At 46.8% G+C, this 24,254-nt stretch overlaps 2 protein-coding genes across 4 annotated transcripts in view; one reads left to right on the forward strand and one right to left on the reverse strand.

The window, feature by feature from the left end:
* The window catches only part of RPGRIP1 (RPGR interacting protein 1), a 56,927-nt gene extending 51,656 nt beyond the window's left edge, over positions 1-5,271 (forward strand). For 2 of the 3 annotated variants that reach the window (XM_039327777.1, XM_039327778.1), the window contains exons 20-24: positions 154-245; positions 933-1,128; positions 2,895-2,979; positions 3,068-3,198; positions 4,706-5,271. In XM_039327777.1, coding sequence (XP_039183711.1) covers positions 154-245; positions 933-1,128; positions 2,895-2,979; positions 3,068-3,198; positions 4,706-4,821 — 620 coding nt within the window. In that variant the 3' untranslated portion in view covers positions 4,822-5,271. Of the gene's footprint in view, positions 1-153; positions 246-932; positions 1,129-1,406; positions 2,328-2,894; positions 2,980-3,067; positions 3,199-4,705 lie in introns of those variants that run through there. The other variant, XM_039327779.1, reaches the window with a different exon arrangement.
* A 369-nt stretch (positions 5,272-5,640) lies between these two features.
* SUPT16H (SPT16 homolog, facilitates chromatin remodeling subunit) overlaps positions 5,641-24,254 on the reverse strand; it is a 34,575-nt gene continuing 15,961 nt past the window's right edge. Inside the window, exons 12-26 of the mRNA XM_039327781.1 lie at positions 23,755-23,850; positions 23,208-23,323; positions 19,443-19,596; positions 18,737-18,864; positions 17,739-17,874; positions 17,452-17,578; positions 15,406-15,524; positions 14,350-14,475; positions 14,138-14,250; positions 12,202-12,277; positions 11,134-11,303; positions 9,644-9,773; positions 8,354-8,483; positions 8,005-8,082; positions 5,641-6,176 (exon numbers count right to left, since the gene is read on the reverse strand). Of these exons, the coding sequence (XP_039183715.1) occupies positions 6,007-6,176; positions 8,005-8,082; positions 8,354-8,483; positions 9,644-9,773; positions 11,134-11,303; positions 12,202-12,277; positions 14,138-14,250; positions 14,350-14,475; positions 15,406-15,524; positions 17,452-17,578; positions 17,739-17,874; positions 18,737-18,864; positions 19,443-19,596; positions 23,208-23,323; positions 23,755-23,850 (1,869 nt within the window). The 3' untranslated portion in view covers positions 5,641-6,006. The remainder of the gene's footprint in view (positions 6,177-8,004; positions 8,083-8,353; positions 8,484-9,643; positions 9,774-11,133; positions 11,304-12,201; positions 12,278-14,137; positions 14,251-14,349; positions 14,476-15,405; positions 15,525-17,451; positions 17,579-17,738; positions 17,875-18,736; positions 18,865-19,442; positions 19,597-23,207; positions 23,324-23,754; positions 23,851-24,254) is intronic.

Raw genomic sequence — 24,254 nt, forward strand, 5'->3', positions numbered from 1 at the left:
AAAGGGAACTAAGAACAGGGCCCTAGTTTTTCAGACACGAAAAGAAACGAGTCTAGATTGGATGTGTATTAGCAATACTACTTTCCCCACTATTGGACCTCATCACTTTACTCAACAGGTGTTGCAATTATTTTCTCCCTTCTTACCTCCCAGATGGAGAAGAGCAAGAGACGAGTGAAGCTCAGACCACAGAAAGTGACGAAGTGGTGGTGGGGTTACCCACACTGCTGGGGTACCCTGATCTGGTGAGTAGCTATCACATAATTCCAGGAGGAAAAACTCGCTCAGACGCTGCTTACAAAGTACAACGGACTGACTTGGTTAACACCCTGGGGACAAAACCAGTTAGGTCTAGTGGTTAAGGAACCAGTCTAGAAACTGGGAAACTATGAGTTCTAGTGCCATCTTAGCCATGAAAGCCAGCTGGGTGTCTTTGATCCAAACACCAGGAGATTGGGAATTCTAGTTCCGTTTTAGAGATGAAAGCCGGCCGTCTCTCAGCCCAACTTACCTCACAGTGTTGTTGTTGTGGAGCAAATAGGAGGAGGAAGGTGTGTTGGATATGTTTGCCACCTTGAGTAACTTGTACAAAAAATCATAAAGCCGGGATACAAATAAATAAAAATTTGTTGGCTCATGATTTATGAAGTGAGTTGCAATCTGCTGGGGTCAAGCATTGCGTATCCTGATACCTAGAGTTTGCAAAGCTTAACAGCTGGATTCAGATGACATTGGGTTACACAGGTGAGAGGAAAAAAGAAGACAAGATAACATGAAGTATAGAACTATAAGGACAGTGGCGAGAAAGGTTGACCTTAAGAACTTTTTATCTGCAAGAAAAACATCAAACTCAGAGAGCACCAAGGACCCCACAATTCAATACTGAGCTACAAATATTCTCTTCTAATGGTTTAATTCTTTTCTACCCTTAGCAACCTTCACACTGGATCCGTGTGGAGGTCATTTCCCTTGGCCTTTTACCGGACAGCTGGCCTGTGGCCGATGAGACCATCCAGCAACTGTATGTCGAATTCCACTTCCCTGGATTGCCTCTGGAGGAAACCGAGACAGCTTTCTCTTTGCGGAAACCTACCAGCGACCAGGAGATCTATTTCCACTTCAGCAAGGGTGAGCACATGTACACAGATCCTTTTTTTTTTTTTTTTTAATTTGCTATGAGAGAAAATAGAGGGAAAAGCAGAGTTCTCTAACTTGAATTCCCTCCGGGAGTGTCATGCCCTCTCAGAGGCCAGTTCCGAGGAGAAGGAGGAGAAAGAGTTGGAGCTGGGATTGTTTGACAGGAAAGGCACGCCAGGAGCTGAGGATGAAGCTGTCCCCAGCCCCTCAGGCATTGGGGGAGAGGTGGAGAGGTGATCGACCAGATGGATTGCTTCCTGCCTGCACAGACTCAGGAGAGGATCGGCTGCTGACCGGCAGTGGTGCCGAACTCTGATGAGGAACAGCTGCCTACTCCACTCGATCCAAGGACAAGGACAGCGGAGTGGAGGCAAGCTCAGAGAAGGGCTGCAAGGATACTGGGGAGGAGGTCACCCCATTCCCTCCACACAAGGAACACCTGGAGGGGAGTAACTTAAGGAGAAGCCATGGGGTGTTAGCCTTTGCCAGGAACAATTGCTTGCTTTGGCTTACATCCCCCCGGCTTTTACTCATGCCTGTGGCTGTTTGCCTTGCCTCACTTGGAAGATGGTTGTTCGCATCTTGTTTTGGGCCTGTGATGGGAGGTCCTCCGATTCATAGTCGTCCCGTCCATGACCGAGACAGCGATTTTGGGCTTGGCTTGGCTGGACAAGTGAGGTCCTACAATATGGTGGGAAGGGGGATATCGGAGGTTGCGTATCAGAGTGGGACCCCAGGCTCATAACCAGGGTCCTGGGGAAAAGGGGGTGGAGTGAAAGGAAAACAAGGCAGAGGTGAGGGAAACCAGGGAGGAGGCCCCCTTCCCGGCAGTGTACAGTGATTTGGCCGAGGTCTTCAGTGAGCAGGAGTGCAACATTCTGCCGCCCCACTGATTGCGCGGTTGATATTGTACCGGGGGCAAAATTGCCCAAGCCCCGGATGTATGCCATGACGCCCAGGGAGTTGGAGGAACTATGTCTTTTTCTTCGCATTAAAGTTTGCTAGTCACCTGTTCCTTTTGTGTCTGGAGTTTGTCGGCACCATCTGACACTCGCCCTTCTCTGGTGGCCTATGTTGGGCCTTTGCTTCACTGGGGCTTTGGAACGGCTTCTTTTCTGGGACCTGTTTTTTTTTTTCTGGAGGACTGCCCTTGGCTTGTGTCTGGACCCTGCCTTGTGGATTGGACTTAGAACCCTGGACCTTGCCCTGTGAGTGTACCTCTACTGTGGCCTCCCCCCCCCTTTGAAAACATTTAACTCAGTGGTTCTCAACCTGAGGGTCAGGACCCCATTTGGGGTTGAACGACCATTTCACGGGGGCCGCCAAACACAGTCCGCCATTTTTTCCCCCTTTTCCTTAGCTGTGCTACTCCCTTTTATTCTATTGGCTTTTGAAAGGAATTGTCCAGGCTGTCTCTGCCCTGCTGAGCCCGCCAAAAGTCCCAGTCTGCAAACGGTGCTGCACCAGTTGAGTAGTCCTCGAATATGACCGGTTGCGTAGTCCTCGACTTACGACCGGTTGTGGGGTCACGGCATTAAAAAGGTTGAAAACCACTGATTTAACTTCTCATCCAAGAATCTCCTTTGGTTCCCTTCCTGGATGAGAAGCGAAACATTTTCAAGAAAAAAACAAAACAAAACCAACAAAATTCCGGTTGCCTTTTGGGAAAAGCACATGTTTGGGACCACCCACGACCTGAATAATTGAGACTCTCCGTGGATATCAGAATAAATACTTCCTGAATTCTTTTGTGCCAGTGATCAAAGTGGATCCAGATCCAGGAAGTTTTCAGAGGCAAATGCTGCTTTCCATGCTGGTGGCCGAGGACTCCGAATGGAACGAGTGAGTGTCGGATCTGCTCTTCTCCTCAAAAAGTTGCGGGAAAGAAATTCCCAGGACATCTATTGACCAAGTCTCCCTCTTGGCACAGGCTGCTTTTCATAGTGGTGAGCGAGCCTCTTCCTGGAGCCCGAGGGGAATGCGAAGACGTAGGTTTTTCCAGCGTGGACTTGCGAGAGATTTTTCTGACTGGAAATGACATCTTTGAGCAAGACTTACAAGGTAAAGCAGTTGTCCATCCTCCCTCCAAAAATGGGAGCGATGTTAACACACAACCCAAGGCAAGGCTTAAGTGATGAAAATCCAAATGTGGTTTGATTGCTTGATAGCCATCGGGGGCGGAAGCTTTGCAGCTCCTCAGATGTGGCTGGATTTGAACTTCTGCCAGCCAAAATTGCAGGAACTAGTTTCCCAAGGCCAGAGAGAAATAAAAGTGCAAATTTCAACTGAAGTTTGGATAGCTTCATTTAAAAATAAGTTTGAGAGTTATCAGAATACCAAACCAACAGTTAACCAAAATCATCATTAAAATGGTCCCCAGTATCTACAGTAGTCCTCGACTTACAGCAGTGCATTTAGTGACCATCTAAAGCAGGGGTCTTCAAACTTGGCAACTTTAAAACTTGTGGACTTCAACTTCCAGAATTCCTCAGCCAGAATTCTGGGAGTTGAAGTCCACAAGTCTTAAAGTTGCCAAGTTTGAAGACCCCTGATCTAGAGTCACAACAGCGCTGAAAAATATCTCATGACAGATCCTCGCATTTATGACCGTTGCAGTATCCCCGCGGTCAGGTAATCAAAACAAATAGTAATCACCAAACAAATAGTTGTAAGTTGAGGGTTACCTCTAGAGCAGGGGTCTTCAAACTTGGCCCTTTTATGATTTGTGGACTTCAACTCCCAGAATTCCTCAGCCAGCCCAAGTTTTAAAGTTGCCAAGTTTGAAGATCCCTGCTTTCGATGGTCACTAAATGCACTGGGGACCATTTTAATGATGATTTTGGTTAACTGTTGGTTTGGCATTCTGATAACTCTCAAACTTCAGCGTGTCTGGCTGAAGAATTCTGGGAGTTGAAGTCCACAAGTCATAAAAGGGCCAAGTTTGAAGATCCTTGCTCTATAGAATGTAATTCAGTCCGGGCCATTTTATGGCCCCCAGGCTACATCCAGCCCTTTGGCTGTCCTTATCTGGGCCACGTGAAGTCAATTGGAAATTAGAAACTAAATGTAAATAACAGAGAGGACAATTAACCAGTGGAACAGCTTGCCTTTAGAAGTTGTAGCTGCTTCATCACTGGAGGTTAGACTGGATAGGCACCTATCCAAAAGGCTATAGGGCCTCCTGCCTGAACAAGGGGTTGGACTAGAAGACCTCAAAGGTCCCTTCCAGCTCTATTCTGATTCACAGTATTGCTTTTATTCAGAAGGCAATTATTTTTTCCCCCCAGTTTATGTGTGTACCACACACACGTGCTTATGCAGCTTCACAGTCCTATTAGTTCAGCCCTCCACAAGAGTCTGTTTCTCTCCTGGCCCCTGGGGAAAATTAATTACCCACCACTGATGGATGCTGTATATAAATTCCTGCCAGACTAAGGTGATACCAGTTACTGCCTAGAGGATCAGAAAATTAGCTTATTCAATCTAAAACTATTCAAGTCATTTTTCACAAATGACTGCCAGACGGGGAAATGACATTATCCTGTACATTTCATTTCTTATCACCCAGTTTTGAGTTCTTTAGACCAGACCACCAAGATTGGGAAGCTGAAAGTCTCTGTTGAAGCGGCTGCCGTGCTGCGCGCTATCTACCGGGCAGGGGAATGGCTGTGCGGCGAGGGGTGAAGAGGGGTGAAGAGGCTTCCATTATGAAAAGGATCGTTGCTGCTTTCTTCGGAACGGCGAGCCAAGAAGCCAGCAAAATAAAACTTTCCTATTTTATTATTATTATTTTTTTTAAAAAAACATTTTTATTGTTCAGTTTCTCCAAAGTCAAAAATATCAAGAGTGCTAACGGCTACGGGAAAAAAAAACGTTGAGAAAGCCCCCAACTCCCTCCCACCCAGCCTGGATAAGGTGGAAACACTTCCCCCCCCCCAAGGAAACAAGGGAGGGTTAGGGCAGGAAATGCACTTAATCCGTTCCCCTCTCTCGTTCACTGGAGACCAACGTGGCAACCCTGGAAACAGATAAATACAAACAGGAGCTTGACAATTAGAAAAACAAAAAAAAGGGGGGGGGGAGAAAGGAGATCCCGTAAAAGGGGAACAAAAAAATAATAACATAAGAAATAAAGAACAGAAAGAAGCAAGAATCTTTTCTTTCGCTCGTGTGTCCTAATTCCCCATTTCCTGCTTGCTTGCGTATTTACGGAAGCTTTGTCAGTTCCAAGGTGGATTTCCTGCCGTTGCTTGCACAAACGCAATCCCGCTCTTCCCTGTCGGTTCAAAACGCCAACAGAACGAGCCGTTGGGCTCCAACCTTTGAGTTCTTGACCTGGGTGTAATACTTAAAAAGTCAACCGGCTCCTCACTCCAAGGCTTCGGATGCGGGGTGGGGGCGGGGGAGCGAAATGGGGAAGAGTCCCTATGCAGAAGGATGCTTGGAATCGATCATACCCCCCCCCCAAGGAGGACAGCGGAAAAGGGAGGGAGGGGGGCGGCGGCGGCTGGGAGCCACAGAGAAGCATGGTAAAGTCACACTAGTTTCCTGAGTCTCGCCCAAGACGGCCTCCGTGCCCCCTCCCCGGCAGAGTTTTTGTCCACCGTGTGAACACGGCCTGGAATTCTCTCGCTGCGGATTGGTCCGTGGGAACGGTTCAGAAAAGACGTGGGGGAGAAGAACGGAACGGACGCTCCAGAGAAACAAAACAAAGGGGGGTGGGGATGTGGGAAAGGTGGAAAAAAAAAGCTTACGGGGAGTTGCTGACTGTCTCCCCGGGCCCCTAAAGACTTGGCTGACAGAGGGAGGCCCTCCCTGCCCCAACTGACTGATGGGAAAGGTTTGTCATTCCTCCCCCCCCCTCCCAGTCTACTTCCTCTTCTTCTTAGGCGGGGCGGAACTTCGGCCGGGACTGCGACTGTGGGAGCCGTGGGAGCTGTGGGAGCTGCGTTTGTGTCCCGAACTCTGGGTGGAGGGAACCTTCCTCTTGCGGCTCATGGAGCGCTCCTCCTCCTCCTCATACCGACTCTCTCGATCAGCTGCGGGAGGAGAGGGAGAAGTCAGAACTTCCACAGGGGCGGGATGGGGGGACACACGATAGCCGTGTTCCAATATCTGAGGGGCTCCCACAAAGAAGAGGGGGTGAAGCTATTTTCCGAAGCACCTGAGGGCACGACAAGAAGCAATGTATGGAAACTGATCAAGGAGAGAAGCAACCTAGAACGAAGGAGAAACTTCCTGACAGTGAGAACAATTAACCAGTGGAACAACCTGCCTCCAGAAGCGGTGAATGCTCCAACACTGGAAGTTTTTAAGTAGAGACTGGACAGCCATTTGTCTGAAATGGTATAGGGCAGGGGGTAGGCAACCTTGGCTCTTTTATGACTCGTGGACTTCAAATCCCAGAATTCCTGAGCCCGTATGGAAACCTCTCCCTTTCCCCTCAGCATGGTTGGCTCAGGAATTCTGGGAGTTGAAGTCCACGAGTCATGAAAGAGCCAAAGTAACTTCTCTAAATTGGTACTATAGGGTCTCCTGCCTGAGCAGTGGGCTGGACTAGAAGACCTAGAAAGTCCCTTCCAACTCTGTTATTCTATTCTATTCTATTCTATTCTGTTCTGTTCTGTTCTGTTCTGTTCTATTCTAATTCTATTCTATTCTAATTCTATTCTATTATAATTCTATTATATTCTAATCTAATTCTATTCTATTCCTTATTTCCATTCCATTCCATTCTTATTTCTATTCTATTCTATTCTATTCTATTCTATTCTATTCTATTCTATTCTATTCTATTCCATCCCACCCCACCCCACCCCACCCCACCTCTTCCCATTTCTATTCATCTCGAATCACGGCTATGAAGACCGTTGTTCTGATTTGATTTACATGGCTGCCCACACAAAACGACTCGGAAGCGGTGTTCAATTCGAGGCTAAAATTAAACTATCTTAAATATAACCAGCTTCATAGTACAAATTCCGCCAGCCAATACCACAATCCAAAGAAACCATGAGTTTTGTTTCCTGCCAATGCCTGGCGGACAAGCCTTATGCCAGACCCATGGGTTCGGGGCCTTTTGGATGCAGCCACGGAGGAAGATGGGTCTTTTGCATCCCTCCAGGGGGCACCGCTTAAGACAGACCAGGGCATTCTTTGGCTCCGGGGCCACATCCGGCCCTTTGGCTGCCCATGTCTGGCCCGCGGGGATGGCAGTAATCGTCTTATTGGTTCATCCCTCCACAACAGTCCCAGTTTTACATGCGGGCCCTTAGGAAAATTAATTGCCCACCCCTGGCTTAAGAGAACGGGCCCACAGCATGCCAACACTCAGATTTTGCTGGATTGACTGAGAGGTTTGGGAAGAGAAAGTCCCACAAGCACTTGGTCCTGTGCCAGGATGGCGATACCTGTGCCCTGAATTACATTCAGAAACCCACAGGCAACCATTGAATCGCAAAGTGGCCCCGTTCGATGGTCTTGAGGTACACCCAGATTATACTGGTGCTACTGATTTCTGGATTGGCTGAATCCACATGCCCAAGTTTAATTTTCTCTTCCCTGTGTCGAGAAAACAGACAATCTTTGAGAGGAGCGGCCAGATAAATTGATGGGATGGAATTTCAGTGTTTCTCAACCTTGACCATTTTAAGGCATGTGGACTTCAACTCCCAGAATTCCACAGCCAGCAATGCTGGCTGTGGAATTCTGGGAGTTGAAGTCCACATGCCTTAAAATGGTCAAGGTTGAGAAACACTGGGACGGATGGATGGATGGGGAAAAAAAGTAGGCCCAAAGCAGCTTCACAAGCCCCAGCTGGTCCCAAGAGGTTTCCCACCGAGAACTGGAAGAGGGAACGATGTTTACCTTTCCGTGCTTCTTCCTCCAGTTCGTCCCAATCTTTCCCGCTCTCCTCCTCGCTGCCCAGGGACTCTTTGGAGTAGTCTGTCAAAGAGAAGTAAGAGTCAGGATTGGCTGCTGTACAGAGAAGCTAATATAAAGTACACCTCTTGGAGAGGGAGAGAGATGGAGAGGAAGAGATATGGGGGGGAGAGGAGAGAGGGATACAGAGGGAGGGAGAGGGGGAAAGAGGGAAGGGATGAGAGAGAGGGAGGGAGGGAGAGGAACAGAGAGCGACAGGGAGAAGACGCACCTTACATGACAAGGGAAGGAATCCTCCAGAGAAGTCCACAATGACCCCTCCTCCTTTCCTCACCTGTTTCTTCTGCCTCTGAAGAATAGTCTTCATCGCTGTCCTCCTCCTCATCTTCGTACTCTTCCTCGGAAGGGTTGAATGTCTCGTCCTCTATTTCGGACTCCGATTCCCCAGCTTCAGCATCGCTTCCCTGAAGGAAAAGGAGACAGGAAGGGCATCTCTGAAGGAAGCCAAGACATTCAGCTTGGACTCCTTTAGGAGTTTTTATGGCTTAGTACCGGATAGGGATTGCTCCCCTGTCTGGGTTCAAAAACCAACACTGTATAACAAGAATCTGAACAATTCCAACCTGCTAGTGAAGAACAACATGTTGTTGGTTGTTTTTTTGGGTTTTTTTTACAGATTTAGGACCCTTATGAAAGAGGTATGCCTGAGGCTAAGGAAGGCATGCTACAATTCTAGATCTGTTAGGCCAGGGGTGTCAAACTCAATGTCATTGAGGGCCGCATCAGCATTGCGGCTGCCCTCAGGGGGTTGGGTGGGTGCAGCCTACTGGGTGGGTGTGGAGTGGGCGTGGCCTACTGGGTGGGCGTGGTCAGCTCTACATCGTTCGCATCAAGGGTGCCTGTGGGGGCCTGGGCAGGAGTGGGACAGATCTGAGGGTCTCTGGCAGAAGGGGGTGGGACCGGGGCAAGTACCAAGAGATGGTCCACTGAGCCTCACTGTTCCTCTCAGGCCATGCGGTGGTGGTGGGGGACTGGATGGTGGTGCAGGCTGCCCGGAGCCCTGGGCAACAGAGGTCAAATGCCCAGCCTGGCCCTTGAGCACCTGTGGCACCAAACCCAGCCCCACTTCCTCAAGGCTGCTGCTTAAGGTTCTCCTGGTTCATCGCTGTTTCCAGACAGCCTTGTGGAGCTAAGACTGAATGCGTTTCAGCATAGAGGGCCACCACAAAATTGTACATTGGCTCCCGGCCGGCCTGGGCCAGGGCCAAGGCAGCAGGGGCCGTTCCCTCACTGTCTCCAGGATGGCTTCGCAAGCCGCATGAAACCACTTCGCAGGCCGCATCCAGCCCCTGGGCCTTGTGTTTGACATGTCTGTGTTAGACAAATGTCCTGCAGTCCTATCTCCATAGTGTATAAAAATATACATTACATTACATAACGCCAAAACACACACATCACAACATCCAACTCAAGCCGACCCACAATTTTCTCCATCCTCTAATAATCCTTTCAGTCCCTGGTACTGACACCTCCCTAACCTCCAAACAACATGAGTGTGCTGCGGTGTGTGTGTGTGTTTGGGCTCCACACCTCCCTTCTACCCAGGTTGATTCATCCAGCATACCTCTCCCTCTGGCTCAAGGAACGACCAGCCACCTTGCTCAAAAAATCCTTCTGGGTCATCCACAATTGTTTTCATGATTTTGGTCCAGTTGAGGGATTGTACCCCTTCGGTGTATTTAATGTCACAAGAGCTGATGCAAATGAAAAAGGAAGGAGGAGAATGAGCATACAGCCTTCATCACAGTGTGAGCGGCCACACCCACTTCTCAAAATCAGCTCTCTTCACAAAGCCAGACGCCAATGTCTTTCATTTCGGTGGTAAATATAAACTAATAAGGGTGGAGGTAAACTACACCCCCCCCCCGGATTTTTCACTGGCATTGGAGAAACATAATCGGTAGCATTACAGTAGAAACACTGCCTTTGAGAAGAAGTCTTGAATGAGCTTTTTTTTAAAATGTTGTGTAAAATGTCCCCTTTGTCACAAATTCTAATGAACCACACCTATCAGCATCATAGAATCATTTATTTGTTTATTTGATTCATATGCCACCCGTCCTGTCTAGAGACGACTCTGGGCAGCTTACAAACATTAAAACCAGTAAACATTAAAATGATATAACAATAATGTTGTGGCTGCCCAGAGTGCTAAGAAGGGCAGCCAATAAATTTAATAAATAGAGAGAGGAGGGGGGCAGGTCAGGTCAAGGGAGGGAGGAAGACGGAGAAGGGAAGGAAGGAAGGAAGGAAGGAAGGAAGGAAGGAAGGAAGGAAGGAAAGAAGAAAGGAAAAGAAAGAGAAAGGCAGGGGAGGGGAGGAAGGAAGGAAGGAAGATGGAGAGGAAGGAAAGAAGGCAAAGAGAGAGAGAGAGAGAGAGAGAGGGGGGGGAAGGAAGGAAGGAAGGAAGGAAGGAAGGAAGGAAGGAAGAATTTATAATTGAAAGACGGTGGGAAAGGAGCATAAAAGGGGTGAGATGGGGGGGGTCTTCATTTAATCGGACAGCCACGTCAGAGTGGTTAACCCCCATTGGTGCCCCCAGCCAGCTGGCAGATCTAGGTTTTCAGCCTTTATGGAAGGTTAGGAGGGTGTGTGCAGATCTCATCTTGAAGGGGGGGGGTACGATGTTCCAAAGGGCAGGAACTATGGCAGAAAAGGCTCCTCCTGGAGCCTGTCAGCTGAAATTCCTGGACTGACAGGGTCTGCAATACGTCCTTTCTGACAGCCAGTTCCATCGAGGTGAGATGGTTCCTCAGACAGTCTAGACCAGGGATAGGCAACCTTGGCTCTTTTATGACTGGTGGACTTCAACTCCCAGAATTCCTGAGCCAGCATAGCTATGCTGGCTCAGGAATTCTGGGAGTTGAAGTCCACGGGTCACAAAAGAGCCAAGGTTGCCTACCCCTGGTCTAGACTTGTGCCAGGAAGGGCTTTAAAGGGGACAACTTTTTATAGGGCTGGAAGGGACCCTGGATGTCTCTTAAGACCTCAACAATTACCCACGAGGGGAAATTGCACCAAGGCCAGGGATAAGCCACCTGTGTCCATACTCACTTGAGCCACTCCTTGATGGGGTCGAGCGAGGCCACGGGAATGGCGTTAATCATGGTGACCTTCTTGCTGTAATCCTTGTAAACAATGACCATGTCGAAGTTCTTCAGGTGGAACTGCACGCGCTCAAAATGAATCAGCTCCACCTCGTCCAGCGTTACCACAAATGGAGGCTGCAGGAATGGAAGAAGGGAAACTGGATCGGCCTTCCAGACTTTTGAGCGCACGGGAGCAATGCCTAGACCAGGGGTCTCCCAAAACTTTGAAAACTTTCTGGACTTCATCTCCCAGAATTCTCCGGCGGGACGAGGCTGGCTGAGGAATTCTGGGAGTTGAAGTCCACAAGCCCTTAAATTGCTAAGTTTGGAGACGGCAAATAGCCACCGACTTTTCTTCTCAAAGCTTGACCGTGCTACCGTTGCACTGTGCTCGTCTCAGGAGCGCCGAGGCGCTTCCGGGTTGAAGGAATTAGCAGGGATACAACCGTTGCCTGGGGACACCCAGTTTGGGGCTCTTTTCAGGTTCCCAGCACGAGCTGGAGAAAAGGACAGGAGCTCAATTCTGCCCCATGACAGCACCTGGATCTTGAACATGGGCTTGCTAACCCCCACCCCAGCGTCCTAACCACGCTAGCCACCATACTCCTAACATGCTACCACCACTTTAGCATATTGAAGACCACAGTCAGTAAATATCACTTAATGGAAATGCAGATTAAGAGAAGGTAAACAGTATTTGAACCACGTGAGGATTTGAGAAGGCCTTCATCAGGGGTCTTCAAACTTGGCCCTTTTATGACTGGTGGACTTCAACTCCCAGAATTCCTCAGCCAGGCACGCGTGCCTGGCTGAGGAATTCTGGGAATTGAAGTCCACCAGTCATAAAAGGGCCAAGTTTGAAGACCCCTGGCCTACACAGTAGGAGCCCTGTCCTCTTTGTGGGTGGTAGGGCAACTCACGCCAGTTTGTCAGAATTGCCGTTTTCTAAGCTCTGAGGACCAGATCCACACAAAAAAGGGCCCACCCCTTTCCTAATTTTATATCCCGCCTCTCCTAGCAAAGGCACACTCACCCATTCGGTACAATTCACCAGGGCGCTGCTGGTTGGCTGGAGCAGGCAAGTGCTTCGGTAGGGGGCGCCATTGAACCTTTCGCAGGAGAGGAGGAAGGCAAAGAGCAGACAATGATAATCCCGTTATAGGAAAGACAATCACACAATCTCAAGAGAAATCAGAGACCAGCCCTGCCACGTTCATAGGTACCAGCAGGACTTTGACAAAGGCAGAAAGGTGTGTCAGAGTGCACAAAGAATGTCCTTAACACCTTGTGGCAACTCCTTAAAACGGTTGCACACGCCTGGGGAAAGATGTGGCTGCCTTACGAGGTCTTGGCTAGTTGCCATGTTTGTGTTGAAAGGCAGCTTCTTGTTTGTGAATCTAGGGAAATTCTTCAGGGGATTATTTCCTGGCACCAGCCATAAGGCTGCTCTCCTAGCCCAATGACAACTTACTGGACCCTTGAGAAGAATGGAGTGGGACGGAACAAATAAAATACAGTATGGAGGTAGTCCTTGATTTATGACTGTAATGGAGTCACACCATTACAGGTTGTATAGCAGGTTACCCACTGGACTGACCCGATTTCACAACCTTTTTGTGGCGGTCATCAAGCGAACATGGTGGCCAATAAAGCCAGTGCCACAGTTGTGAAGGAAACCCTCTGTTCGCGAGGGGGGCGTTTTTGTCAACTGCCGGTTTTCAGCAAAAACATCTTCAAATGCGGTCAGATGACTGAGGGATGCGACGAAGGGCCACAAATATGGGCTGGTTACTGAATGCCTGATAGGGAGTTACATGATCGTGGGTGTGTGCCTGGTCAGAACTGGGTCATAACTACTTCTATGGGGGCTTTTGTAACTTCGTTGAATGGTGGTAGGTATAAGCAGCTTATTTCTGGTTTCTCATCTGGATGAGTTCTACCAGCTATTATCCATCTATCTTTATCTATCTACCTATCATTCATCCATCCATCCATCCACCCACCTGCATCCATCCATCCATCCACATCCATCAACCCCACCCTTATCCACCCATACACCCACCCACCCACCCCCCATCCATCCATCCACTTACCCACCCACCCACTTATCCATCCATCCATCCACCCACCCACCCACTTACCCACCCACCCGCTTATCTATCCATCCATCCACATCCATCCATCAATCCCACCCATTTATCCACCCATACATCCACCCACCCACCCCCATCCATCCATCCACTTATCCATCCATTCACCCATCCACCACTTATCCATCCATTCATCCATCCACCCACCCACTTACCCACCCACCCGCTTATCCATCCATCCACCCACCCACTTATCCATCCATCAACCCCACCCACTTATCCACCCATACATCCACTCACCCACCCATCCCCCATCCACTTATCCATCCATTCACCCACCCACCATTCATCTATCCACTTACCCACCCACCTGCTTATCCATCCATCCACCCACCCACTTATCCATCCATCAACCTCGCCCACTTACCCACCCACCCACCCATCCACTTTTCCATCCATCCATTCACCCACCCATTCATCCATCCACCCACCCACTTATCCATCCATCCATCCCACCCACTTATCCACCCACCCACCCACCCATCCATGCATTCATCCATCCCTCTTTATCATCTCTCTCAGGGGTCTTCAAACTTGGCCCTTTTATGACTTGTGGACTTCAACTCCCAGAATTCCTCAGCTAGCATGAGTGACGTTGAAATCCACAAGTCATAAAAGGGCCAAGTTTGAAGACCCCTAAACTATCTGACTATCAATCTATACCTACCTTCTTAAGCTACCTAATCTATCTATCTAATTTGTCGCCCGTCTCGGGGGTGCCTTGAAACTTGCGCACTCTGCCTGTCTCACCTGAGCTCAAGCGAACAGCCTCTTGCGGCACTCAAACAAAAGCTACCAGGCCACTCAAGCAGTCCTCACCCCAGCTCTCGGAAAGGAACCTCGAATTCCAATTCCTCCTTGGTTAGCGCTTCGACCTTCTCAATGAAATTCTTGAAGGCCGTTTTCAGCTTGTGTCTCATCTCCCGTTCCATCTGGGGCAAAGAGGGACCAATCAGTCACAACGGCCCCAATGGGATCTCCCGGCTCCCAGCTCTCCCTGTCCCGCAGGGCTTCCAGCAGCCTATCCTCACCTGCTCGGCGTAGAGATCGTCCCGATCGTGCATGTGCTGGTGCTTGCCCAAATCGGTGGTGATTTCGCCCACCTCCGTGTAAAACTGCACGTCCGTGTGGCGTTTCTTCCCAAACATGATCGCATTCTGCAGGGCAGAGAGGGAACTGATAAAGCTGCAGCTCTGTGCAGAATTATAGTCCGGAAAGTCTGTGCTTACGTAAGAGTGGGAGCTTATTGGTCATGGGGAGGGGAGAACGATAGGAGTTCCTTGGTACTCTCTGAGCTTGGCTGTTTTCTTGGAGATATTGCATTAGCGAACTAGGCAACATAATCAGTGCTAGCGATACATTAGCACTGATGATGCTACCTAGTTTGGGTCATGAAACGTCCGCCAGAAAACAATCAACCTCGGAGTGCACCAAGGATCCCTCATTTCAGCCCTGAGCTACAAATATTCTCCTTTATTGGTAACAATGGGAGCGCCAAACCGGGCCGAAACAGCTTTCCCCCCCAACCATAAATGATGGGCCAAGCTTCTCCTCAAGATAAGGATGCACACAACATTTTCAGAATTTGCACCTACCTCGCAAACCACAAAGCTTGCAGTTCAAATACAGCAGGTTGTGTGAATGGAGAAAACCGAGCTCCTTGTCTGTCCTCGCTACCCACTTCCAACAGTGAACACCTTCTCAACCCTCCAGCTTCTCCTAGTTCAGTGGTTCTCAACCTTTTTAATGCCGCGGCCCCCAACCGGTCGTAAGTCGAGGACTACTCAACGGGTGCAGCACCGTTTGCAGAATGGGACTTTTGGCGGGCTCAGCAGGGCAGAGACAGCCTGGACAATTCCTATTGGCTTTTGAAAGCCAATAGAATTAGACTCTATTCAAGAGAGTCTATTCTATTGGCTTTCAAAAGCCAATAGAATAAAAGGGAGTAGCACAGCTAAGGAAAAGGGGAAAAAAATGGCGGACTGCGTTGTTTGGCGACCCCCCGTGAAATGGTCGTTCGACCCCAAATGGGGTCCCGACCCACAGGTTGAGAACCACTGTCCTAGTTGCTCAAGGCAGAAAGGTACCTTCAGATGGAAGTGAAGCACGATGATCATCTCCCCGTCGCAGGGCTGGAACACGGCATGTTTGATGTTGTTGTACAGGATGTCCACTTTGTCTCCCCGCACCGAAGTGAAACGGAAGCCTGTGGAGGAAAAGCCGCAATGAGGGGGCGAAGGCCATCTGCTGCTGGGTCGTCAGATTGAAAATGGGCATGGACAGGTATTTTTATTTATTTTAGTCACAACGTGGCGTTGTTACATCAGCCAGGAGACTACAATGTGAATGCATAGTAGTAGCTTGGCTGTCAACTGACCGGCTCTGTTACGGGACCCAAAGGTGCTTTTTCACGAGGCAACTGGACTTCCTTGTTTTTCTTTGAAGACGTTTCGCTTCTCATCCAAGAAGATTCTTCAGCTCTGAGTGGATGGTGGAGAATGGAAGGATCTACCGTATATTCCGGCGTATAAGACGACTAGGCGTATAAGACGACCCCCAACTTTTGAGAAGATTGTCAGGGTTTAGAAAGTCATCTTATACGCCAGAAAATACAGTACAATATTGAATTTCTGTTTATAGATGAGCACAGTAGGAGCTCCTTTGCTGCTAGAAAGCTTTGTCCTGTTAGTGCTTATTTCTGTAAAAAAAAAATAGGGCTGGCCACTAGGGGGCAGATTGGTTTTAAATTCAGAGAACAGCTACCAGTATATTCCTGCATATAAGACGACCCCTGACTTTTGAGAAGATTTTCAGGGATTAGAAAGTCGTCTTATACACCGAAAAATACGGTATATTCCTTGCTGACAGCTGGTCATTTGCATTGTTTTAGTGAATCATTTGAGGCTACCTGGAGGCTTATCTGTGTCTTCAGGGTCATCTGAGTGGTGCAAATGGGTGTGGAGCCTTCTTGGAACTGTTGAAAGGACTGTGTTGTAGACTGGAGATAGGTGATGTCATATCCCTACTCCCCCCGGCTGTCTGCAAGGAGTATAAATCCTTCCATTCCCTACCATCCAGTCAGAGCTGAAGAAACTTCTTGGATGAGCAGCAAAACATCTTCAAAGGAAAAACAAGAACATCCAGGTGCTTCCTGAAAAAGCACCTTGGGAACCACTATGACCTGGATGACTTGAGAATCTCCATAGACATCTGTTATGCCTGGGACACACTTGTGCGCTTCCGAAGATGTGCCACAGGAGGGCGAGATGGCTTAGCATTCAGACGCAGTGGTTCTCAACCTTTTTAATGCCGCGACCCCCAACTGGTCATAAGTCGAGGACTGCTCAACCGGTCGTACGTCGAGGACTACTCAACTGGTGCAGCACCGTTTGCAGAATGGGACTTTTGGCGGGCTCAGCAGGGCAGAGACAGCCTGGACAATTCCTATTGGCTTTTGAAAGCCAATAGAATTAGACTCTATTCAAGAGAGTCTATTCTATTGGCTTTTAAAAGCCAATAGAATAAAAGGGAGTAGCACAGCCAAGGAAAAGGGGGAAAAAGTGGCAGACTGCGTTGTTTGGTGACCCCCGTGAAATGGTCGTTCGACCCCAAATGGGGTCCCGACCCACAGGTTGAGAACCACTGACCCAGAGAGACCAGCGGCTCTTCCTGCAGTGTCACCCAAGGCCCTCTCCCTCCACCAGAGCTGCCTTGCAGAACGGGCGCTGCAACCAGGAAGCTGGCAGGAATCTGACTGCCAGCACGGAACACCAGCTCATCTCCCCACCAAAGTGGTATCTGTTTATCTACTTAACCACAGAACATGGTTTCAAACTGCTAGGTGGGCGGAAGCTGAGGTGAGTGACGGGAGCTCACCCTGCCCCGCAGTGCTAGGGCTCGAACCTCTGGAGGAGAGATTACCTCCAGCATCATGAAGCCAGAGCCAATGCGCCTCTCGGGCATGGAAATATGGAAGACACAAATCTTAGGCAGGCGGGGCAAAATTCCAGGGATGGGGTTGCTCAAGAGATGGTGGTGAAGCCCAGAGGAACCTCTTTCAATGTTCTGCTTTTGAGCTACCTCTTAGGTGGCGGTCTGTCCCAGAGGCAAAGCTCTGTGCCTCTCGCCATTACCGTTGACATGGGCTTCCAGAGATCCCTGCATCCGCTTCTGGGCGATGTTGGGACGGATGTAGAGGTCCTTCAGTTTTGGATTGCTGCGGTTCAGGTTGATCACCAAAGAGTCTTGCTTGACAATCCCCTGCAGGAAAGGAAAAGTTTCAGCTGCTTCTGCTCCACAAAGTCTCTGTTGTCTGCTAAAGGTGCCACGCCCGGTGGTTGTCCTCAGCAAACACATCTCTTTGGTTTCTCCAGCCATCTTTGGGAGATGCTTGCCTGGAAACCCCTCCCCGGGGGCTCACCTCCTTTTCTTTCTCCTCGGCTTCACGGGTTTTATACCGCTTCTGCACTTCCTTGATGATGCGGAAGGCATTCTGGAGGTTGAGCGCCGGGACTGTCTGTTCCCCAGGTGTTTTGATGTTGGATGCCCGGTATGTTCTGAAGGAAGAGCAGGGTTAGCATTAGCAGGGGCCCAGTGATGACAATGAAGTTCAATTGACGGGGCTGCTAGGAGCCTCTTTTGAAGTCTGGGAGCAGAAAGGAGTGTGAGGGAAACTGCCTGGGATATAGCCCAGTGATGGCGAACCTTTTAGAGCAGTGTTTCTCAACCTTGACAATTTTAAGGCATGTGGACTTCAACTCCTAGAATTCCACAGCCAGCATTGCTGGCTGTGGAATTCTGGGAGTTGAAGTCCACATGCCTTAAAATTGTCAAGGTTGAGAAACACTGTTTTAGAGACCCGAGTGTCCAAACTGCAACCCAAAACCCACTTATGCATCGTCAGGTGCCGGATGGGTGTGGCCCATTGGCTGGGTGTGGCTGCGATGGTAACGGCAGACTGGGTGGGACTAAAAAGTTCAATCAATCAATTCCAACTTTGCAAGATCTTTTTTTTTCCTGCGAGAAGTTGAAATTGACTGATTGAACCTTTTTTTTTTTTTTTTTGCACACGGCAACGGAGGCCTAAAGCGAAAAGGTTTTATAAAGCCCAGCTGAAGGCCTAGGACTGGGACGACGGCGCGCATGCCCACAGAGAGGGTTCTGAGTGCCGCCTCTGGCATCCATGCCATAGGTTCGCCACCACTGGTCTAGACCTTTAAGAATTCCCATTCATTAAACCCACCAAATCCCAGAAGGCCTCTGGTTTCTTATCAAAGCCTGGGTTACAACGCAAGACAATCCAAAGTCGACTAAAGAATACCAGCCCTGAAGCCCAGGTATAAACAAACACACAAACTGCCATCACTGTTAAGGACAACACCTTCCTAACCGCAATGCCCCGGAAGGCAATTTACTCACATTTCTTTTACAAAAGTGGCTTCTGGGTTAGGAAAGATGTTGCCTTCGTTGCGACCCAAGGCACTGCCGGGACAGTAGAAGTTGATCCTCAGGTAAGTGTAGTCACCTTCTACTGACATGCTGATGTTCTGTAGGAGAAAACCAGAATAACAAAAAATGAACATGGTTGGAAGAGATCTTAGAAGTCTTCTAGTCCAGCCCCTTGTTTAAGAAGAAAACCCTATAACATTTTGGACAAATGGCTGTCCAATCTCTTCTTTAAAAAACTTCCAGTGATGGAGCACCCAGGGTATCTGAAGGAAAGCCATTTCCATTGAGTAAATTGTTTTAACTATCAGGAAATTTCTCCTTAGTTCTAGGTTGCTTCTCTCCTTGATTAGTTTCCATCCATTACTTCTTGTCCTGCCTTCTGGTGCTTTGGAAAACAGCTTGACCCCCCCCCCCTTCTCCTCCAAAGAGGAGAGCACACTCTGAAACATCTGAGGTCTCCTCCCCTCCAGTGATAGGGTGGCCCTTCCTACGCCCAGCCCTCTCCTAAGATCACAACTATACAAAGAAATGCTCTCTATTTATTTTTTCGGCGCATCGTGTCACTTTTCAGCAGTTTCCCTTTCAAAACCATTACCTGCTCCTGCTTCTACGGAATTGCAACCTTCCTAAGACGCGAGTAAGCTACCCTTTCCCCACGGAACAGAAGTCCTCGTACCTTGATGGTAGCAATGTGGAATGGAGTAGCGATGCCAAAAACAGGCATGATGACCGTTTCATACTTCTTGTCAATGTAAATCTTCATCTCCCGAATGTAAGGCTCTTTAGGTAGCAGAGACGGATTCTTATAGGACACGTTTGACTTGCGGGCTCTGTGAAGAAGCAGAAAGGGAGAAGAAATCTGACAGGGTAAAAGGTCCCCATATATCTCCTACAGGCCTTAGGGAAGATGGCTTGCAGGCTTCCAGTTTTGCACAGTAGCGCAGCAATCGAGGGATCGCGGGGCTCTGTACCCTACGGCCGATTTCTGCCTGTTAGGGGACCCTAAATGGGCCTGAAGTCACCCCGGAGGGGCGACAAAGAAGGAGGAAAGCCCTGCCGACTGTGGAGAGACGGCGGTCGATCCGATCATTCAGGGAAAGCCCCCCAGAAACCAGCAGGAGAAAGGCTGGAAATTCCAGAGTCTAGCCCAAGCTACAAGCAACCAAAGCCCAAAAGCACTATTTTAAGCTGACTGTAAACAACGTGCTTGGATCTGGGTAAGAACATTGATTTTCTCCTACTTGATAATCGATTTCCTCAAAAAAGAACCAAAAAGCCTCCGAAGGTGAAAAGGAGGGGGATCTTTGCCCCACCCTCCCACAGACAGAAGCGGCAAATTAAACTTTTTATGGGGGATAGAAATATACTGAAATGAAATGAATATAAGACCTAAGTTTGGATAAGTTTGAAATTGGTGGAATTTGTTAAGACTTTCTCTTTAAATCACGAAAATAGAAGAAAAGCAATTGTTTATTTTGAAAACTGAAAAACGAACTGGTGCTGACATCTAGTGGTGGATGAAAATATACAACAGTAGTAGCTCCAATACAGGAACTGGCAAAGACTAGGAAAAGATACCGTAAATGCCGGCGTATAAGGCGACTTCCGCGAGCGCTGAAATCGGCGCCAAAGACGGGGGTCGTCTTATACGCCGAGTCGTCTTATACGCCGGAAATACTGGTAGTTTCCGGCGTATAAGACGACGTTCTAGGAATGCGGCCCGGCTATAAAGACGGGGGTCGTCTTATACGCCGGGTCGCCTTGTATGCCGGCATTTACGGTAACTTGCTTTTGTGTCCTTCAATAATAACAAAGAACAGCTGTGACAAAAAAAGAAAAGAAAATATTTTGGGCTACCTACAAAGCAAGAATTATAAACTTTAGGGGAAAAAATGATCTTTCCGGATTACAAATACCTATTCAACTGTGACTCTAAAGCTGTTTGCAGAGAAAGGAAAACCTTGATATTTGGCTAGAGATCTGCAGAAAGAATATACCAAGAAAAAACAAACACTTTCCAGGAGATGTATGCTATGTTGCAACTAATTCAAACAACAATGATCTCAAACCACAAGGAAATTAAAAGTAACTTTGAAAATATAAATGAATACATCTCCAATTTAACTTTACAACAACAAAAAAAAAACTCTGAGAAAATAAAAATAGACAGCAAGCAGATAAAACAGACAACTGAATATAAACCAGAGGAAAGAGATTTAAAGACGGAACCTAACAATAGAAGGATGTATGACATAACCCAGCTGGAAAAAAACTTGCAGGAAACATTGGACGTGGAAAAGATAACTTATACTCTAAGATCAAAAAATAAGTCTGACAAGAAAAAAGATTCATTAAAATGGATTACAGAATTGTCAGGAGAACTACGAAAATTTGAGAGACAAAAATGGTAAGAGAAATTAAGAGAGAAAGAAAGGAAAAGATTTTCAACAAATATGAATGGGCGAAATCTTCCCATAAAAACATCTTACTTGATTTGCTTTTTGTACCTACAACAACATCTACAAGACTATGGGAAGATTCTTTGATCCAGTGGAACATATTGATCAGGAAAGATGTTTGGCAAAAAAAATAAAAGGCTAAGTGAGAATTAAGAAATTAGATGATGGGATTTATCAGAGGGAATATTTAAAAATTAAACATCTGTTTGAATTTGGTTAAAGAAATAGAAAGATTTTGGATATAAATGAATTTTAGTTTAAGAGGGATGAGCCCCTCAAGTACATAGTATTTTTTCTTTCTTTTTTTCTTTCTTTTGACATGAGAAATATAAAAATGTTGGGATGTTTATATAAAGGAAATGTTTTAGATACTTAAGTGTAATTGATCTTGAGAAAATTTCAATGGATAAAAATGTTTTGAACAGAAAAGTTAGATAATTGAATTTATTAAATGGAACATTTAAAGATTAAATATATATTTGAATATGGTTAAAAAGAAGAGAAAAAATCTGGATATAAATGTGTATTAGCCTAAGAGGGACATGTATTTTAAGTAGTATACTATCTTATTTCTTTTTCTTCTCTTTTTTTAATTTCCTTTTTTTTTTTAAGATATGAGAAATGTAAAAGTGTTGGAATGGCCTGTATGAGGAAAAAGACTTAAATACTTACATGTAATTAACTTTGAGAAAATCTTAACCGGTAAGAATGTTTTGATTATTGTGGGGAAAATAAATTTAAACAAGAATTTTGTAAACAGGATCTATGACAAGTCAATCAAGATGATCAGTTAGAAAAGAAGCTTCATACTAATGTGGTTATTATTTGCAGAAATATTAGAAAAATGTTTATATTTGTTATTTATCAAAATAATAAGAATTGTAAGAATATTATTGGAAGAAAAAATCAAGCAAAGCTACTATGTGACTATAATATTATAGAAACTAATTGTTATTGTTTTTAAAATATAAACCCAGACAATATGCTGTTTACCAAATATTAAGGTGAGTATGTTAAAAAATCAATAAAACATATTTAAAAATAAAAAAAGATGGCTCGCAGAGAGGCAACCAAGCTGAAAAAGAAGCTTCATACTAATGTGGTTATTATTTGCAGAAATATTAGAAAAATGTTTATATTTGTTATTTATCAAAATAATAAGAATTGTAAGAATATTATTGGAAGAAAAAATCAAGCAAAGCTACTATGTGGACTATAATATTATAGAAACTAATTGTTATTGTTTTTTAAATATAAACCCAGACAATATGCTGTTTACCAAATATTAAGGTGAGTATGTTAAAAAATCAATAAAACATATTTAAAAATAAAAAAAGATGGCTCGCAGAGAGGCAACCAAGCTGAAAAAGAAGCTTCATACTAATGTGGTTATTATTTGCAGAAATATTAGAAAAATGTTTATATTTGTTATTTATCAAAATAATAAGAATTGTAAGAATATTATTGGAAGAAAAAATCAAGCAAAGCTACTATGTGGACTATAATATTATAGAAACTAATTGTTATTGTTTTTTAAATATAAACCCAGACAATATGCTGTTTACCAAATATTAAGGTGATTATGTTAACAAGTCAATAAAACGTATTTAAAAATAAAAAAAGATGGCTCGCAGAGAGGCAACCAAGCTGAAATATGTGGGTCCTTGGTGCTCTTGTGCTTGGTGGTTGTTTTGCAGACATTTCATTAACCAAACTAGATGTTATCAGTGCTGATGATGTCATCTAGTCAGGTAATAAAATGTCTGCAAGAAAACCACCAATTCCAGAAAGGATCAAGGACCCCAAAGTTCAATCCTGAGCTACAAATATTCCCTTCTATTGGTAAGCTCAAATATCTTTTGGAAAGAGGGATGCTTTCTTGTCCCATATGACCAGGCGTAGATCTTCGGCTGCATGGGACATAGCCCCCAGGTAGAAACAGGAGAAACACCATTATTGCTCCCGTCGCGCACAATTCTTACTTCTGGATCTGCTGTTCTCCCTTCTGTTCCGTTAAGCGTCTCCGGGCTTCTTCGTTTAGCTGCATGGCCAGTTCTCTCTGATGTGCCCGGCGTTTCTCTTCAGCCGTCAGCTCATTCTGGAAAGATGAAAGATTGATGCTCACAAAGCATCGGAAGATCCCTCTCTCCATCCTTCCTTTAATTTGACTACCTCCGCCTTCTGTGACCTGGCCTGCTACTGGCCGCGCAGACAAATCTGGGAATTGTAGTCCCAACAGTTTTGGGATGGTGGTGGGGAAGAGCTTGAAGAAGTATGATCCAAGCCAGGGGCCCCCAACCCCCAGTCCGCGTAAACAAGAGAAGCCCCATCTGCAGGATGCAGGCAGCATGCGAAACCACGCCCCCTCCAGTCTGCAGAAAAACCCCTCTCCATGGAACCGGTCCCTGGTGCCCAAAAGATTGGGGGCCTCTGAGCTAAGCAGTATCTCAAGACCTGCCCAGTCCTTTTTCAGTCTTACATGATACAACTCCTTCCCCCTCTGCCCCCAACCCATCTAAATTTCTCTACCCGTGTTCTTTCTGGCAGCAGGGCTGCCCGTGAACCACGCCCAAGGAGGATTCCTTCCGTATCGTCTTCTTCTTCCTCTTCCTCCTCATCTTCTTTCTGTGACAAAAAGGGAGGAAAAAATGATATAAACGTTCGTAACAAACATCTCATTTGAAAAGAGGGAGGGATTTTTGCGTCCAAACTTAATTGTGCAATACAGGTGGTCCTCGACTTCTGACGGTAAGGAAGCCTGCCCATCATGGTTACGATGGTCATGATGCAGAACCTCCGTCGTGACCGGCCTGATTTCATCAACCATTTTTGGGAGGTCATTAAATGAATGCCAAAGCGAGGCAATGGTTCACTATGGTCTGGCTTTGGAGAAAAATGTCGTAAAATGTGGTCACGTGACCCTGGAATGCTGTAAACAGCTGTAAATGCAGGCTGGTTGCCAAGTGCCCAAAATACAGTCATGTGGGAAGGCCTGGTTTGTAAGTACCCTTGGAGGCGCGGGGGTGGGG

This window comes from Crotalus tigris, unplaced genomic scaffold (genome assembly GCF_016545835.1).
Source record: "Crotalus tigris isolate CLP2741 ecotype Arizona unplaced genomic scaffold, ASM1654583v1 scf7180000024367.1024689, whole genome shotgun sequence".
NCBI lineage: Eukaryota > Metazoa > Chordata > Lepidosauria > Squamata > Viperidae > Crotalus > Crotalus tigris.